The 18,892-nt window shown below is 48.5% G+C and overlaps 1 protein-coding gene across 1 annotated transcript; it reads right to left on the bottom strand.

The window, feature by feature from the left end:
• Positions 1-1,264: 1,264 nt before the first annotated feature.
• Positions 1,265-3,221, bottom strand: LOC121008691 (E3 ubiquitin/ISG15 ligase TRIM25-like). Its single transcript, XM_040441388.1, has 2 exons — positions 3,037-3,221; positions 1,265-2,837 (listed from the first exon to the last, which is right to left on the bottom strand). Exons 1-2 carry the CDS (start codon positions 3,159-3,161, stop codon positions 1,265-1,267), a joined length of 1,698 nt encoding a protein of 565 aa, XP_040297322.1. The 5' UTR covers positions 3,162-3,221.
• Between the last annotated feature and the right edge of the window lie 15,671 nt (positions 3,222-18,892).

Genomic DNA, 18,892 nt, shown 5'->3' with positions numbered 1-18,892 from the left:
GGGGGCGGCTGCGCATGCGCGGTGCGCTTTCCATTCAATGGGACTTGCACTCAGCTCAAGGCTCTCTATAACACATCGGTACAGGAGTATAAATGTGCTATAAGAGAGCCTTGAGCGGAGCGGGCTCAGGCAGGACCCGGGTCCACTCAGCTAAATCCTGGCATAGCACACAGGGTATCGATGTGCGGTGCCAGAATTAAGCCAAGCTTGAGGGGAGCACAGGCAGGAGCAGTGATCTCCGTCCTGCGCAGTGTTCGCTGCAGCCCCCTGTTATATCCATACAAGTCAGAGAATGATAATCCATGACTTTGGGACCTTAAATAGGCAAACAGCATAACTGATTAATAAAGTATATTACTAAAATAATTTTTGAACAGTTCAAAAGAAAGTTGTAAAAAGGTTTCGTTACTCTATAAGCTACCACCGGCAAATTCACAGAAGAGGCCAGAAATATTTAAAGAAATGCTATCCAATTAGAAACTCCTTCCCTAACACAAAAGTCCTGCGTTAGACTGGTCAGCTGACCCACAGTAATGGATCCGCTGTGACACCACTGCATAGCAACTGCCCCAAACAAACTATTAGGAGAAGCTAACACAATGGGAGTAAATTCGCTGGTTGTAGCATATGAGGCCTTTAGAAGCAGCTAACTGATATTGTGCTGAGGGTCTTCTACCTGGGTAATTATCATCATAATATCAAGAAACAATTCACAAATATTGGCTACTGAAAACATACATCAACTGCACGGTACCGAGAAACTGCTCTCAAATTATCAATTGTCGACATGTTCGCCTTGTGTAAACAGGATTTGTTAGTCGATATAAGGAAAAAGATGAGAGAAAGATGGAAATACAAGCAAAGTGATCAAAAAATGATATACAACCCAATTACGGTTCTATATAAATGCTCGTCTTTTGAACATTAACAACTTGCTGTATTGTCAGTCGCCAAGTGAAGGCTTCGACTGAGCTCCTCGTATACAGAGGCCTAAGCCCAAAATAACCTGAGACATAAACCAGGAACATGAGGTGACACAATAATGACAAATATTTATTATTTTGTCATCAAAAGGGACTTGAATATCCACAACGAATATACTACAATTCCCATCATCCTACACAGTCAGAGTTAAGTGTCACTCTACAACCCTGGAAACAGATTAACTTGAGATAATGAAGAAGAGCCGTCTACAGGAGCCTGATGGCCCAGAACCATGTAACATTTCCTGACTTGGCCACCTAAAGCTGCCATAGATATGACCTCAGCTTAATATCGTAACAGAGGCTTCATCCTCCACATAGAGGAGAACATGAAGGGGTTCAGTGAAGGTGGCGGTGAAGGTGTGTAAGTGTTTGATGGGGTAACGCGGCTCAAAGAAGGACAGATGCCCGGCCTCATAGTCTAAGAAGACTCCAAGTGTTGGACAGGTTAGCTTTGAATGTAGCGTTTCTTTGACTGAATCATGTAACACCGAGTATTCTGCATCTTCCAGGGTCAGACACCAAGATTTATCATTCTCACCAGACCCAGACAGATCTCCATCCTTATCTATACTGGGATAGGACAGTCCGATGTCACATCTTCCCATTTGGTTCCACGCTACCTCCCAGTAATGTCTTCCTGAGGAGAGGCCACATCTGCTTAACACCTGGGCATAATTCAGGAACCTTCCTGGTGATATTGGTCTGCCATGTTCTTCTTCTTCAGTTCTTGTTGCCGTTTTCAGATCTTCTGAAATTTTCACATATATATTAGCAGTGTCCTCATCCAGCAATATGTCTGGAACATGGAGCCCGAGCTCTGATGTGACATTGGTGACAATATCCCTCATAGATCGGAGTAAGGTCAGTGAGATCAGAACCTCATCCAGATCATCCTCAGACCTGCCCTCTCCACCATCTCCCCCTGTGTCCTCATCATCTCCATGACCACATACTGTAATGTCACTTTCTTGTAGGAGTCTTATTGGGTCGGTGACATGACACATCTCCTCCACGTGACGCATCTTCCTGGACAGCTCGTCCTCCTCTATTTCCAGCTTCTTGATCAGATCAGATATCTGGGACACAATCTTCTCCTCCTGCCTGGAGATCTCGCTCAGCACTTTCTTTTCTGCCATTTTCATTTGTTTCTTAATGTCCATAAATAACTTCTTGATAATATTCCTCTTATCAGAGGTTTTCTCCTGGATATTCCTCTGACGATCCTGCAGATTCTGAACTCTTGCCTGGATTTCTGCTTTTTGTAGGTTTCCTTCATCCAGATATTTCTCCAGTTTCTTCTTCTTCTTCTCAGAGGCCTCATCTAGAAGTTCCACCTGGTGTCCCCTGTGCTCGCCAACCAGACAGCAAAACGCACACACACAAGCTGCGTCCTGCGGGCAGTAATACTCCAGGACCTTCTTGTGGAGGGAACATTTTTTGTTGACAAAGGACCTGGTGGGTTCTGTTAATATATGATCCATTGTCTTGTTATGGGCCATCAGGTGGTCGTCACATAGAGAGTTATCACACTGCAGACATGACTTCACAGCCGGTACAGGAGACCTTATACAGTAAGTACAGAAGATCCCGGTCTCCTCCATATCAGGCCGAGCAGATAAGAAACGCTCCACTATGTTCCCCAGCTTCCTGTTCTTCTCCAGGGCCGGACGCTCTGGATATTCTGCTCTGCAGTCAGGACAGGAATACACTCCAGCTGCCTCCTGCGCATCCAGCGCACTCACAATACAGAAGCGGCAGAAGTTGTGTCCACATCTCAGGGATACGGGGGCTGTATAGAGGCTCAGGCAGATGGAGCAGTCCAGCTCGGCCCTCAGATCAGCAGATGCCATTCTGCAATGAATGAAAGTAGTAATATGTTAGCTTCTAGATTGTATAAGTCTCCTACCAGGGGCGTTGCTAGGGTCTCAAAAGATCAGGGGCCCAAGCCCCAATGCATATGGCCCCAGTTGACGCCCCCCACTAGCACTAAACACATTTTATTTGCTGCATAGACACCATCAAACATACAGGAGAATACAGCAGCACATACCCCTCACATCCAGGGCCTCCAGGTGATGCCTCCTCTGATGTAGATCTTCTCATCATCTTCACCATTCGGTCCGGACAACGTCTCACAGCCATGCCTCGTCTCTGCAGAGTGTGACACACAGACATCTTAGGTTCCTCACATTTCTATCATCATCCTCCATCCTCGAGTCCCAACACTGTTATTCTGCTGCTCGCTGTGCCCCCCAATACCCCAAAATAATATCCTGAAGAAATACTAGTGCCCCCCATAGTAATAGTGCTCCTCATAGTCCCACCAATAGTAATACCCTTCTAGAATGCCCTCATTAGTAATAGAGACGCCTACAGTGCCTCTAACAGTAATAATGCTCCCCAAGAATGCCCCCATTAGTAGAAGAGCCCTCCTGTATTAATAATGCCCTCACAGAGCCCCCAGTAGCAATAAGGTCCCCCTATTGTTCCCCCAGTGGTAATAAAGCTCCCTACAGACCCCTCAGTAGTAAAAAGGCCGATGTATAAGCCTCCTATAGAGCCCCCTGTAGCAATCAGGACCCCGATAATGTCCCCTGTATTTATAATGCCCCCCCGCAGTGCCCCCTATAGTTAAAATCTTCCCTGTAGTGCCCTCAGAAATAATAATGCCCCAGCCATTCCAACAGACAGGCCCATGTAAATAAGATAACATCATCTCTCCTGCCCCCTCCAACATACAGTCCCATGTAAGAAACATCATTCCCTCCCTTTAGCATCATCCAACACACAGTCCTATGTAAAACACATCACACCCTGTCTCTCACAGTGGCCCCCAGCATTAATAATGCCCACCATAGTGGCCCCCAGCATTAATAATGTCCCCCATAGTGGCCCCCAGCATTAATAATGTCCCCCATAGTGGCCCCCAGCATTAATAATGCCCACCATAGTGGCCCCCAGCATTAATAATGCCCACCATAGTGGCCCCCAGCATTAATAATGCCCACCATAGTGGCCCCCAGCATTAATAATGTCCCCCATAGTGGCCCCCAGCATTAATAATGTCCCCCATAGTGGCCCCCAGCATTTTCTTTTGACTGCCAAAAAACAAAACAAAAAAAAAACCCACACCTCATCCACACTCGCTTCTCACTGGATGCAGCAGGACCTGACGTGATCGTGTGATGGACGCTACTTAAAATGCTGTCACTTGGCCTAAATAATAGGGATCGACCGATATTGATTTTTTAGAGCCGATACCGATAATCTGCGAACTTTCAGGCCAATAAATTTATACCGATATTCTGTGCATTTTAATTTTTGAAAAAACAAAAAATTCCTACACAAATCTGCTGAACAGGTTTATTGTTAACGTGAAGCTTTTTTTTTTTGTAAATCTTTCTTTTTCATTTATACTTTATATTTTGGCGTTTGTGTTTTCTTTTTACAAACTTTTCGGCCCCTTAGGGGCTAGAACCCTTGTCCTATTCATCCTGATAGAGCTCTATGAGGGTGAACAGGACCTCACACTCTCCCTGCTGCCCTGTGCATAGTACATACAGCAGCAGGGAGGTTACCATGGCAGCCAGGGCTTCAGTAGTGTCCTGGTTGCCATGGTAACCGATCGGAGCCCCAGGATTACCCTGCTGGGGCTCTGATCAGAAGCTGCCACTGCCACCAATGAGGAGGAGGGGAGAGGGGACCCTGTGGCCACTGCCACCAATGATTAATACTGGGGATCTTGGGTAGGGGGGCACACTGCGCCACCAATGAAGATAACTCGCCAATTAATTCATATACAGGAGGCGGGTTCTGATGCAGAATTATATAGCCGCACCCGACCTATGAGCGGTAGCTGCGATCCGCGGCAGTTAACCCCTCAGGTGCGGCAGGGGTTAACTGCCGCGGATTGCAGCTACTTGTCATAGAGGTCGGGTGCGGCTATATGATTCTGAGGCCAGCTCCCGCCTCCTCTCATTGGTGGCAGCAGCACAGGAGGCAGACACTGCTTCCTTCTCCCCTGTGCTGCTGAGGGAACACGGAGAGCGCTGAGAGCAGCGCGATTAGTTATCGGCAAAATAGATGCAGATACTGATAAGTTTGAAAATCCTGAATATCGGCCGGTAATATCGGTAAAACCAATAATTGGTCGATCCCTACTAAATAACATCACTCCCTTCAGCCCCTCCAACATACAGTCCCATGTAAACAGCATTACTCTCCTCCATTCAGCCCCTGCAATATACATTCCCATGTAAACAACACCCCTCTCTTTAGCCCAAACATACAGTCCCATGTAAATAACATCACTCCCCTCCATTCAGCCCCTCCAACATACAGTCCCATGTAAATAACCACTTCCCTCAGCCCGTTCAACATACAGTCCCATGTAAGTATCACTCCCTCTAGCCCCTCTAATATACAGTCCCATGTAAATAACACCCCTCCCGTAAGCCCTAACATACAGTCCCATGTAAATAACATCACTCCCCTGCAGTGTTCCCTCTAAGACTTGGCAGCTGCTGAGTGGGGTCGGCTCAGAGCTGGGCACAGCGCCATCAAAGGTGGGCGATGGGTAAACCTAACATAATTGTCACATTAAAGAGCATATAGTGTAACCCCTGCACCATGCTGTGTAATATACAGTATAATCCCTACACCATGCTGTACAGTATAATCCCTGCACCATGCTGTGTAATATACAGTATAATCCCTACACCATGCTGTACAGTATAATCCCTGCACCATGCTGTGTAATATACAGTATAATCCCTGCACCATGCCGTACAGTATAATCCCTGCACCATGCCGTACAGTATAATCCCTGCACCATGCCGTACAGTATAATCCCTGCACCATGCCGTACAGTATACAGTATAATCCCTGCACCATGCCGTACAGTATAATCCCTGCACCATGCCGTACAGTATAATCCCTGCACCATGCCGTACAGTATACAGTATAATCCCTGCACCATTCTGTGTAATATACAGTATAATCCCTGCACCATGCTGTGTAATATACAGTATAATCCCTGTACCATGTCGTACAGTATAATCCCTGCACCATGCTGTGTAATATACAGTATAATCCCTGCACCATGCCGTACAGTATAATCCCTGCACCATGCTGTGTAATATACAGTATAATCCCTGCACCATGCCGTACAGTATATTCCCTGCACCATGCCGTACAGTATAATCCCTGCACCATGCCGTACAGTATACAGTATAATCCCTGCACCATGCCATACAGTATAATCCCTGCACCATTCTGTGTAATATACAGTATAATCCCTGCACCATGCTGTGTAATATACAGTATAATCCCTGCACCATGCCGTACAGTATACATTATAATCCCTGCACCATGCCGTACAGTATACATTATAATCCCTGCACCATGCCGTACAGTATAATCCCTGCACCATGCCATACAGTATAATCCCTGCACCATGCCATACAGTATAATTCCTGCACCATGCCATACAGTATAATCCCTGCACCATGCCATACAGTATAATCCCTGCACCATGCCATACAGTATAATCCCTGCACCATGCCGTACAGTATAATCCCTGCACCATGCCGTACAGTATAATCCCTGCACCATGCCGTACAGTATACAGTATAATCCCTGCACCATGCCGTACAGTATAATCCCTGCACCAAGCCGTACAGTATAATCCCTGCACCATGCTGTGTAATATACAGTATAATCCCTGCACCATGCCTTACAATATACAACAAAACCCCACAGTTTAGGTGTTATATTATATATTGAACAGCACGGTGCAGGGATTGTAATGTATACTGTACAGTGAATGTATGGAGGTTACACCAGGCCGGACAATATAACCCCTGTGCGATAGATATACAGCCTACACCTATTGTGGGGATTCGCTCTGGTAGGCAGGTTAGCGGACGCAGTACAGAGGCAACGGACCAGGTTTTAAATCAATCTTCAGTGTTTATTCACACTCATCAGGCCTCATGCACACGACCGTTCTGTTTTTTGCGATCCGCAAAAAACAGAATCCGCCAGTGTGCCTTCTGCAATTTGCGGAACGGAACGGGCGGCCCATTGTAGAAATGCCCATTCTTGTCCGCAAAACGGACAAGAATAGGACATGCTATATTTTTTTTGCGGGGCCTCGGAACGGAGCAAATGATGAGGACAGCACACGGAGTGAATGGGTCCGCACCCGAGCCACAAGAAATGCGGACCAAAACAACGGTCGTGTGCATGAGGCCATAACATAAGAACAGTCCTTTTCAGGCTTGGTGCTTGTTCACCTGGTATCCTGGGAGTCAGTTCACACGGGGCCGAATGCTCAGCCTCAGAAAGTCCACTTTCAGGCTGTGAGGCGGCCTGCTCACCGGACACACGGCCCTCGGCGCAGAGATCTCCACAGCTCCACTGTCAGAGGGAGGTCATCCACACCACCTGGCAGTGCTGGCTGCTTATAAGCCTGCCAAGACCCGGCCTGGAACCTGGGGAGGAGCCTCCCACCCAGCACTTTGGCTTCTCCCAGTAAGAGCCGTCCCGGATCAGCTTGATAGCCATACTAACCAGCTGAAGAGACAGACTGCAATCTGCAATACTGACACTTCAGGGGAAAAACCCCGTCTCTTACCTCACCGGGGCCAGGAACCTCGGTGACACGTACCGGCCGTCAATGATGGCCCCTTGTTCCTTCCTACACTATATACAGTCTACACCTAACATGCCGCCAACGCCGCCTCCACGTTACCGCTCCCTGTGCACTGCTGCTCCTCCTCTTTGGTCAGAAAAAGAAGGAGGAGGCAGCAGTAGCGCCAGGATAAGTGGGAGGTTTTGAAGAAGTCAGACTCATCATGAGTGTGGGCATTTTTTGCAAGCAGGGTGAGCGGGTGAGCGGCCGCTGAGCGGACTTATTAAACTTGTGAGCGGGGGCACAATAATTGCTGCGCAGCCGCTACCCACGCAGCTTAGAGGGAACACTGCTCCCCTGCCTTCAGCCCCTCTAATATACAGTCCCATGTAAATAACATCACTCCCCTGCCTTCAGCCCCTCTAATATACAGTCCCATGTAAATAACATCACTCCCCTGCCTTCAGCCCCTATAATATACAGTCCCATGTAAATAACATCACTCCCCTGCCTTCAGCCCCTCCAACATACAGTCCCATGTAAATATCATCACTCTTCGGCATTCAGCCCCTCTAATATACAGTCCCATGTAAATATCATCACTCCCCTGCCTTCAGCCCCTCTAATATACAGTCCCATGTAAATATCATCACTCCCCTGTCTTCAGCCCCTCCAACATACAGTCCCATGTAAATATCATCACTCCCCTCCCTTCAGCCCCTCTAACATACAGTCCTATGTAAATAACATCACTCCCTCCCTTCAGCCCCTCCATCATACAGTCCCATGTAAATAACACCTCTCCCTTCAGCCCTAACATACAGAGGTGGTGTAAGAGAGGAGAACTACAACTCCCAGCATTCCTCTGCCTCTCCTACCTCTCCTCCTGCCAGAGAAGTTATCACAAGGTCTTCCCTATTAGTGCTTCTCTTCATAGCTGAGCTCCGCCCCTTCCCTCTGTGATCACATGACAGTGACATCATCGCAGGTCCTTGTCCACCTCTGAGCTCTAGCACAGATCACATGACTGTGATGTCACCACAGGTCCTTCAGCTTTTGCAGCCTCCTGGTCAGTAGTCAGGCAGTAGTTCGGGCTCCAGGCCCAGAATGTTTTAACCTAGTGACGCCCATGTTTCCTACCACACATTAGGCTCTTGTGGGCCACTACCTAGGGTGGCAGAAAAGACAGGCGGCCCTTAGAGATATATTTTTTCTTTCTGTTAATATGCTGCTAAAGCTGCAATTTAAAGGGGGTCATGCGACCCCTGAAATGCCCCCCTTCCCCACATGCCCGGGCCCTTCACGCACAATGTACTTACCTCACTCCCCAGAACCTGCTTCGCTTCTGATGCCCATACGGCCGCCGCTGCATCCTGCCGGCGAGATCCTCTGCTCTGTCCCACAGTAGTTTCCCTTCCCCCGATGAGCGAAAAGAGCAATGTGTCCTGGGCACTCGGGGCGAGGAGTCATTGCGATGCCCCAAAATAATTTTGTCACTCTGTTAGGATGTGGTTGGGAAGTCTTCTAGCAGTAATTGAGGCGGAGGGCTTGGGCGGCCCCCTGGGTAATATAATATATAAGGCTCCGCTCACGGCTGCAGTTTCCAGGCATCACATATACCCTCTATGTGCTTATTCATATATCATCTAGAATGGCGGATGGCGTAGGACAAAGTGCATTATACGGATTCATTGAGGGGGTTGTCTGACCCCAAAACCAATATTACTTAGGGCTCTTTCACACGAGCGAGTTTTCCACGCCGGTGCAATGCGTGACGTGAACACATGGCACCTGCATTTCAATGGGTCTGTGTTCATGAGCTTTTTTTTTCACGTATCAGTTCTGCTTTGCGTGAAAAACGCAGCCTGTTCTATATTCAGCGTTTTTCACGCAGCCCCGGCCCCATAGTAGTGAATGGGGCTTCAGTGAAAAACGCATTGCAAGTGCGGAGGCGATGCGTTTTTCACTGATGGTTGCTAAGAGATGTTGTTTGTTAACCTTCATTTTTTATCACGCGCGTGAAAAACACATCAAAACGCATTGCACCCGCGCGGAAACAACTGAAATCAATCGTAGACAACACTGGCTGAATTTGCTTGCAAAATGGTGCGAGTTTCACTGAACGCATCCGGATCTAATCCGTCACGCTCGTGTGAAAGAGGCCTTAGGACTCGTTCATACAAACATTTCAATGGTTTCGCAAAAAAAAACAGAATGTACACCATATGCATTCCGTTTTTGTATTTCCGTTTTTCCGTTCCATTCAACCATAAAAATAGAGCAAATAGGGATAGAGTCATTGTGATGTCACTATTGACTTCTACGGGCCCATGGTCTGCATGTGCGGCCAAGAACAGGACGCGTTCTGTCTTTTGCAGAACAGACATACAGAAGACATTTATCCGCAAAAGTTAGAACATGTTCTGCACTTGGCTACAAACGTGGACCTCAGACTCATTGAAGTCAATGGGTTTGCAAAAAATGCAGATGCAACGCAGACGGTATACGTATTCTGCAGATCCCTTTTTTGCGGACCTCAAAATACATAGGGCCAGATTTATCATTAGCTCAGGTCAGAATAATAGAGTGAAAAAGTCCCAAACGCTAAAACTACGCACAAATTTGCGACTTTTTTCTGCTCTGCACTATGCTCGCCAGTTTTCTGAAAGTGGGCGTGTTTTCTTATGTAAATGAATCTCTAGACAGATTTAATATTGGGACTATTTAAAAAGTCGCAAAAAAGTCGCTATTTCACTCCAGAGAGGACCATGCTTATCTTATGAGACTTTTTAATAGAACATGCGACTTTTTCATAAAAACTTGCGACTTTTTCGTAAAGATGTGCGACTTTTGTAAAGCTGCTTACTGACGGATAAACTGCTGCCGTCAAACCACATTTATTACAGTCTTAAAGGGCCGATCATAAATCTGACTTGGCTAAAACTGACTTTAGCCATATGTGAAAGTGGAGTGAGCGGTCAGAGTCATGATAAATCTGGCCCATAGAACCTTGTGGATGTACCGTACGCTTACTGTTGCAGTTACAAGCTAGAGGCTTCATCAAAATGTCAGGGCTAAAGTTCTAGGACCTACAGGTTTCCGGGAAGAAGGTTTCATGCTTCATATCACGCTCCAAAGCAGATCCAGCGGAGGTAGGATATTGGGCCACGCTAGGAAAGAGCTGGACCACTGTGCGGAGTGGAGGCAGAAGTGTGTGCGGCTGAGAGTCGGGCGACCTGGGTCGCTTCTAGGTGGGACCACAGTATTGCAGTTCCAGTTCAGAGCGGTAATGAAGGCACTGGGAGCAGCTGGTCTGAATGGAAGCGTAGAGGACACACTTGTTCAGGATCTGGGCTGTCAGAAGAAGCGGCAATGGGTCCAAGAAGGAGCAAATCAAGTCCCCAGGGCAAATCATGTCTGCCGCTCCATTCCAATCTTACACGGGCCTTCATCAAGGGATCATGCATATGGCTGTTGCGTTTTTTTGGGGGGTTTTCCGCAAATTATGGATCCGCAAAACACTGATACTGGCGGTGTGCATTCCGCATTTTGCAGATCGGTACATCCGGCTCTTAAGGCCATACTGATCCAGGGACAGGGTCAGAAAGCAGAGCTCCACAGACAAACTACAGGGCTATATGAGGAAGGTGGCACCCCTGCGCCATCCCTGACCGCCTGTCATGTACATCAATACAAGGGGAACTATAGCACAAAACAAACAATGAGATCAAAACAATGGCCACCACCTGGTCTCCTCCACCGTTAACGGAGTGTGCTGGGAGTTGTAGTCCCACCACCAATCTATAGTGTCAGACACCGGCATGTGCCGTGCTCAGGACACGTATGATTAGAATGGATAAGAGTATATTCACACTTGACTTTTACGGTTTGTTTAGCCAGCCTACCACCTGCTACATCACTGCACCACGCCTGCCCCCTGCTACATCACTGCACCACGCCTGCCCCCTGCTACATCACTGCACCACGCCTGCCCCCTGCTACATCACTGCACCACGCCTGCCCCCTGCTACATCACTGCACCACGCCTGCCCCCTGCTACATCACTGCACCACGCCTGCCCCCTGCTACATCACTGCACCACGCCTGCCCCCTGCTACATCACTGCACCACGCCTGCCCCCTGCTACATCACTGCACCCAGCCTGCCCCCTGCTACATCACTGCACCACGCCTGCCCCCTGCTACATCACTGCACCACGCCTGCCCCCTGCTACATCACTGCACCACGCCTGCCCCCTGCTACATCACTGCACCCAGCCTACCACCTGCTACACCCAGCTACATCACTGCACCCAGCCTGCCCCCTGCTACATCACTGCACCACGCCGCCCCCCTGCTACATCACTGCACAACGCCTGCCCCCTGCTACATCACTGCACCACGCCTGCCCCCTGCTATATCACTGCACCACGCCTGCCCCCTGCTACATCACTGCACCACGCCTGCCCCCTGCTACATCACTGCACCACGCCTGCCCCCTGCTACATCACTGCACCACGCCTGCCCCCTGCTACATCACTGCACAATGCCTGCCCCCTGCTATATCACTGCACCACGCCTGGCCCCTGCTACATCACTGCACCACGCCTGCCCCCCTGCTACATCACTGCACCACGCCTGCCCCCTGCTACATCACTGCACAACGCCTGCCCCCTGCTATATCACTGCACCACGCCTGCCCCCTGCTACATCACTGCACCACGCCTGCCCCCCTGCTACATCACTGCACCACGCCTGCCCCCTGCTACATCACTGCACAACGCCTGCCCCCTGCTACATCACTGCACCACGCCTGCCCCCTGCTATATCACTGCACCACGCCTGCCCCCTGCTACATCACTGCACCACGCCTGCCCCCTGCTACATCACTGCACCACGCCTGCCCCCTGCTACATCACTGCACCACGCCTGCCCCCTGCTACATCACTGCACAACGCCTGCCCCCTGCTATATCACTGCACCACGCCTGCCCCCTGCTACATCACTGCACCACGCCTGCCCCCCTGCTACATCACTGCACCACGCCTGCCCCCTGCTACATCACTGCACCACGCCTGCCCCCCTGCTACATCACTGCACCACGCCTGCCCCCTGCTACATCACTGCACCACGCCTGCCCCCTGCTACATCACTGCACCACGCCTGCCCCCTGCTACATCACTGCACCACACCTGCCCCCTGCTACATCACTGCACCACGCCTGCCCCCTGCTACATCACTGCACCACGCCTGCCCCCTGCTACATCACTGCACCACGCCTGCCCCCTGCTACATCACTGCACCACGCCTGCCCCCTGCTACATCACTGCACCTCGCCTGCCCCCTGCTACATCACTGCACCACGCCTGCCCCCTGCTACATCACTGCACCACGCCTGCCCCCTGCTACATCACTGCACCACGCCTGCCCCCTGCTACATCACTGCACCCAGCCTACCACCTGCTACACCCAGCTACATCACTGCACCACGCCTGCCCCCTGCTACATCACTGCACCACGCCGCCCCCCTGCACATCGCCTGCCCCCTGCTACATCACTGCACCACGCCGCCCCCCTGCTACATCACTGCACAACGCCTGACCCCTGCTATATCACTGCACCACGCCTGCCCCCTGCTACATCACTGCACCACGCCTGCCCCCTGCTACATCACTGCACAACGCCTGACCCCTGCTACATCACTGCACCACGCCTGCCCCCTGCTACATCACTGCACCACGCCTGCCCCCTGCTACATCACTGCACCACGCCTGCCCCCTGCTACATCACTGCACCACGCCTGCCCCCTGCTACATCACTGCACCACGCCTGCCCCCTGCTACATCACTGCACCTCGCCTGCCCCCTGCTACATCACTGCACCACGCCTGCCCCCTGCTACATCACTGCACCCAGCCTACCACCTGCTACACCCAGCTACATCACTGCACCACGCCTGCCCCCTGCTACATCACTGCACCACGCCGCCCCCCTGCACATCGCCTGCCCCCTGCTACATCACTGCACCACGCCGCCCCCCTGCTACATCACTGCACAACGCCTGACCCCTGCTATATCACTGCACCACGCCTGCCCCCTGCTACATCACTGCACCACGCCTGCCCCCTGCTACATCACTGCACAACGCCTGCCCCCTGCTATATCACTGCACCACGCCTGCCCCCTGCTACATCACTGCACCACGCCTGCCCCCTGCTACATCACTGCACCACACCTGCCCCCTGCTACATCACTGCACCACGCCTGCCCCCTGCTACATCACTGCACCACGCCTGCCCCCTGCTACATCACTGCACCACGCCTGCCCCCTGCTACATCACTGCACCCAGCCTCCCACCTGCTACACCCAGCTGCATCACTGCACCACGCCTGCCCCCCAGCCTCTCTTTGCAGTTTAGTGCCTCCAGCCATTCTAAATGGAATAAGTTAACCATTTGGGCTACCACTATTGCGGTAGTGGGGACCTCTGTTGAAATCCAAAACTGGAGTAAACACCTTTTAGCAACCATAAAAAGCTTATGACCCACCAGAGGTATTTTAGAGAGATCGTCTTCCTTTTTCCCTGAGATTTGGTCATCTGGATGTTTCTTAGCCTCACAGTGCAATATTGCCGCCGATGGCGTAACAGCAGCACGTATTTTGCTAATTTTCCTCAATATTTGGCCGATTTCTTCCCAGTACCCACCTAACTTTGAGCATTTCCACAAACCATGGTATAAATTTGTCTTGGGGGTGTCGCACTTGGGGCAAGCTGTAAGTCTCCCTGGACTATATGGAGAACTAGGTATATCAAATCCATATATAGCATGATGCAGAATTTTGACATGCGTTTCTCTCCATGTTTCGTTTATTATGGCTTTACGCATTGCTGATATCCCTGACCAAATTGTTTCATGAATTTCCTCCACTTCTAATTCTTTGGCCCATTTTTTAAAGATTCCTTTGGGGTCTTTAGTTCTCCATCTATCCCTCAACACATGATGTAATAATGACAATGACCTCTTTGTTTTAACATTGATAAACGCATTAAAATCATTGGGCTTCCATTCCCTTGACAAATCTCTACATAGAGACCTGCAATGGCCTATAACTTGAGAGTACTGCATAAATGAGGAACTTCCTAAAGCCAGTTTACTCTTTAATTCCTGCAACGTTGCCCATCTCCCCTCTGACTCGTGAAACAAATCCCCTATCTTATTCAACCCCTTAAGGGCCCAATCTTTGAAAAATGCATTTTCATTACCAGACCGAAATTATGGATTCCCACGTAAAGGTAAGTGTTTGGATATCTGGTATGGGAGATGGAAATGGGTTCTAAGGGCTTTCCAGGCTATCATTGTGTTCCTAATTATAAGAGAGGATTTAACATGGCTCGGTAAGTTGGGCCTTTTTGCATGTAGTAGCGCAATCAGATTCCAGGGCCGCACCAATTCCCTCTCCAGGGTTAAGTTAGAATAGTAACTCGTCCCATTAACCCAGTCCAAGATGTGCCTACTTAAACACGTTAAGTTGTATCCCCTGATATCCGGAAAATTTAACCCTCCTTCCTCCTTTCTTAACTTTAATTTGTCCAGCGAAATCCTAGGCCTTTTTCCCTGCCATAAAAAGCGGATGAATCTACTTTCTAGCACTTGAATATCAGCGTGTCGAATAAGAAGTGGAATAGTTTGGAGTGGATACAATAGCTTGGACACACTCATCATTTTAATGAGATGGCATCTACCTACCAAGTTTAGCGGCAGACCCTGCCATCTATCCAATTCTTGTATTATCTTGGTTATGAGAGGGGAAAAATTCAAGGTATATAGTGAATGCGGCTCTCTGCCAACGTGAATGCCCAGGTATTTAATACTCCCTTTTGCTTTTGTTATATTCACGTGCTTTGGTATTTGGTATCTTCCCATTTCCTTCTGGGATAAAGCCAACATCTCACATTTTGACGCATTCAGTCTATACCCCGAATAGGAGCCAAAAAGATTTAGAGCCTGAAAAATATTGTCTATGTGTTTTCTAGGATTGTCTATGAATAACATTATGTCATCCGCGAATAATGCGACCTTCAATTGCCTACTTCCAATTTTTATTCCCTCATATAGATCTGACTGATTTAAAAACCTAGCTAGCGGTTCGATGGAAAGGTTAAACAACAAGGGAGATAAGGGGCACCCCTGGCGTGTCCCTTTTTGGAGACAAAAGGGCTTGGATAAGAAACCTGGGGTAGATATCCGTGCCCTCGGTAATCTGTATAGTTGTGTAAGGAAAACTCTAAACGCCCCCGAGAAGCCCATCCTATCCAACACTGCCTCCAGCCATGCCCATCTCACATTATCAAAAGCCTTTTCAGCATCTAAGGTGAGCATGGCTGGAGCTTCCCCGGGTCGCGGTCGATGGCGCACTCTATCCAGAACCGTCAATACTGTACGAAGGTTTGTTACCGCCGAACGACCCTGTACAAATCCTACCTGTTCCTTCCCAATGAGTGATGGCAACATAATCGCCAAGCGGTCCGCAATAATCTTTGATAGGATCTTAGTATCCACATTAATTAATGAGATTGGTCTGTAGGACCCCGGTGACAAAGGGTCTTTACCCGGCTTGGGAAGTAACTTAATGTAAGAAATGTTTTCCTGATCTGGGGATGCTTTACCCTGCAGCACATTATTATACCATTGTAGTAAGATCGGTGATACCTGGACTAATAATGTTTTATAGTATTCCCCCGAATACCCATCTGGGCCCGGAGCTTTAGCATTTCCTAATTTCTTAATGACAGATTGAAGTTCCTCAAGACCTATCTCTCTGTTAAGCAGTTGTAATTGTTCCGTAGTAAGGCATGGTAATTTAACTTTTTCCAGAAGAGTATCCTTAAGATCCGGTTTAGTTGCATCTTGATATAACTGCTCATAATATTCACCTAACATTGAGTTAATCCTAGAAGGGTCAGTGACTACTTGTCCTTTTTGCTCCTTAAGACCAGTTATGAACTGAGGGGCTCGTCTACCTTTAGCAAGATTAGCCATAAGGCGCCCAGATTTATTACCAAACTTGTGCAACGTTGCTGTCAACCTAGTATTATTTAGTATTTCCCTGTTTTTTTCATTAGTTTCAAAGGCTCCCCTGGCATCTATCCACTTTTGTCTATTGAGGGTTGTGGGATTCCTCCTGTACTCCTGATAGGATTCTCTCACTAGTAAACTTGTTTGCTCAAATTTAGCTTGAGATTGTTTCCGTAGCCCAAAAACGTAACTCATAATTTTCCCCCGTATAACTGCTTTAGAGGCGTTCCATAGTAACTCAGGGGAATCAGTATGAGCCTGGTTGTCACCCATGTACTCCTCCCACCATGCAATCAGTTTATTAGTAAATTCTTCATTTGTTACTAGTTTGAGGGAAATCGCCACAGGTAGTCAGATCCCATGGGGTAAGTATCTCTCACCTGTATCCAGATTGGGGAGTGATCTGATATCACCAGATCGCCAATTGCAGCCCCTTCCACTCTTCTCATCAGGTTAGAGCTGGTCAGTATGTAGTCTATTCGTGACCATGAATCTTGTGGGTGGGAATAAAAAGAATAAGATCTCTCATCAGGATGCAATTGGCGCCATGGATCAACCAATACCACCCCCTCCATCAGTCTACCCAATGTTCTGTCATGTTTACTAGCAGCAGCCTTTGAGGATTCACTACGTTGCCTATCCTCCGCCTCTCTCGCTACCGTATTGAAATCCCCACCCACTATTTTATTCTCGCAGGGATCTGTCAGTAACTTGGACTCTAGATCTTTAAAAAATCCCCCAATATTTTTGTTGGGGCCATATACACTATAAATACTGTACTGTGTTCCTTGGATTTCTAACTGGATTTGGATAAGACGTCCTCTTTCATCCGAAGAGGATCCTAGAACCTGACAGTTTAGATTTTTGTTAATTAGGATTAATACCCCAGCTTTTTTCTCAACCGAGGCCGATCCATATACTTTCCCAACCCACAATTTGTTTATCCTTATGAAATCTTTTGCTGCAAGATGCGTTTCCTGGAGTAGAACTATATCTGGGTTAATTTTTTTCAGGTCACGCAGCACCATCCATCTCTTATGGGGTGATCTTAGGCCCTTAACGTTCCACGAAATGACTTTCATACTCCTAACCTTCTAAGTGCTAAACCAGCTTAGAATATATTTCTCTGGGAAATAGACCAACAGATCTCCAGCAAATAAAATTGAAATCCCTTCCCCCCTTTCGAAAATAACCTCAGTAGTCTGAGAAGCAGCACCAACAGTTAAACTAACTCCTCCTCACACCATATACACTTTCTGTTATTAAAACTTCCTTTCTTCTGAGCTGCCAAGGCGCAACCATCCCCCACCAACTGCATATATAACTATTATTGCATTATAACATATTTTCTATCTTGCGACCTTAGTGGCCTACACATTCCTGAAAGAAATTAGTAGTTTAGTTCTAATGAATTTTTTTTTTTTTCCCTTTTAAAACATATTAAACCTTTTTTGTTAGCATTCGAGCACTTGATAATTGTAGCATCATTATCCCACTTGCCCTTATATCAATCATTACATTACAGTCAGCTACACCAGACTTATCCAAAGTCCTCAACTGGCCCGTGGTACTCGGCCTCTTCCCGGATTCCGTTCTCCGCCTCTACGACCACGATCCCTCTGGGGAAGATGTTTCTCCTCCGGACTACTTGATCGGTTCCAGCTTTTATAATTGCCTCTTCCTCGGTCATCCAAGTCCCTTGCATCTTCGGTGCTCAGTAGATCTTGCAATGAGTCCGTTGCCACTAAGGGATCACTAAAAACAGCAGAAGTTCCATCTGGCATGGCGACTCTCAATGTAGCCGGGTATTGCAGCTGGAATTTAATCTGACAGCGATATAATGCTGAGCAAAGCCCGCTGAATTCTCTCCGTTGCTTCGCTACTTGGGCAGAATAGTCCGCAAATAGCAATATCCCCTGCCCCTTAATTTTCAAGGGGCCTCTTCTGGCTCTGTACGCTCTCAGAATTGCCTCTTTATCACAATAGTCCAAGTACCTCATGATTACTGGACGTGGTCTCTGCGTTGGGCTGTTGCCGCTCCGGCCAGGTGAATTGCTTAGGTCTGGTGGCGGTCCGATCCTATGCGCACGTTCCACTTTGTGTTTTCCTTCCAGCCCTAGGGCCCTTGGTAAGTCAAATTCACAATATTCTTTGAGGGCCTGTGTTTTCACCCCTTCAGGTAAACCCAAGAGTCTCA

The sequence above is a fragment of the Bufo bufo genome, chromosome 7, assembly GCF_905171765.1.
Source record: "Bufo bufo chromosome 7, aBufBuf1.1, whole genome shotgun sequence".
Lineage (NCBI taxonomy): Eukaryota > Metazoa > Chordata > Amphibia > Anura > Bufonidae > Bufo > Bufo bufo.
The sequence above is the reverse complement of the archived record's forward strand: the minus strand, read 5'-3'. Positions and strand labels throughout refer to the sequence as shown.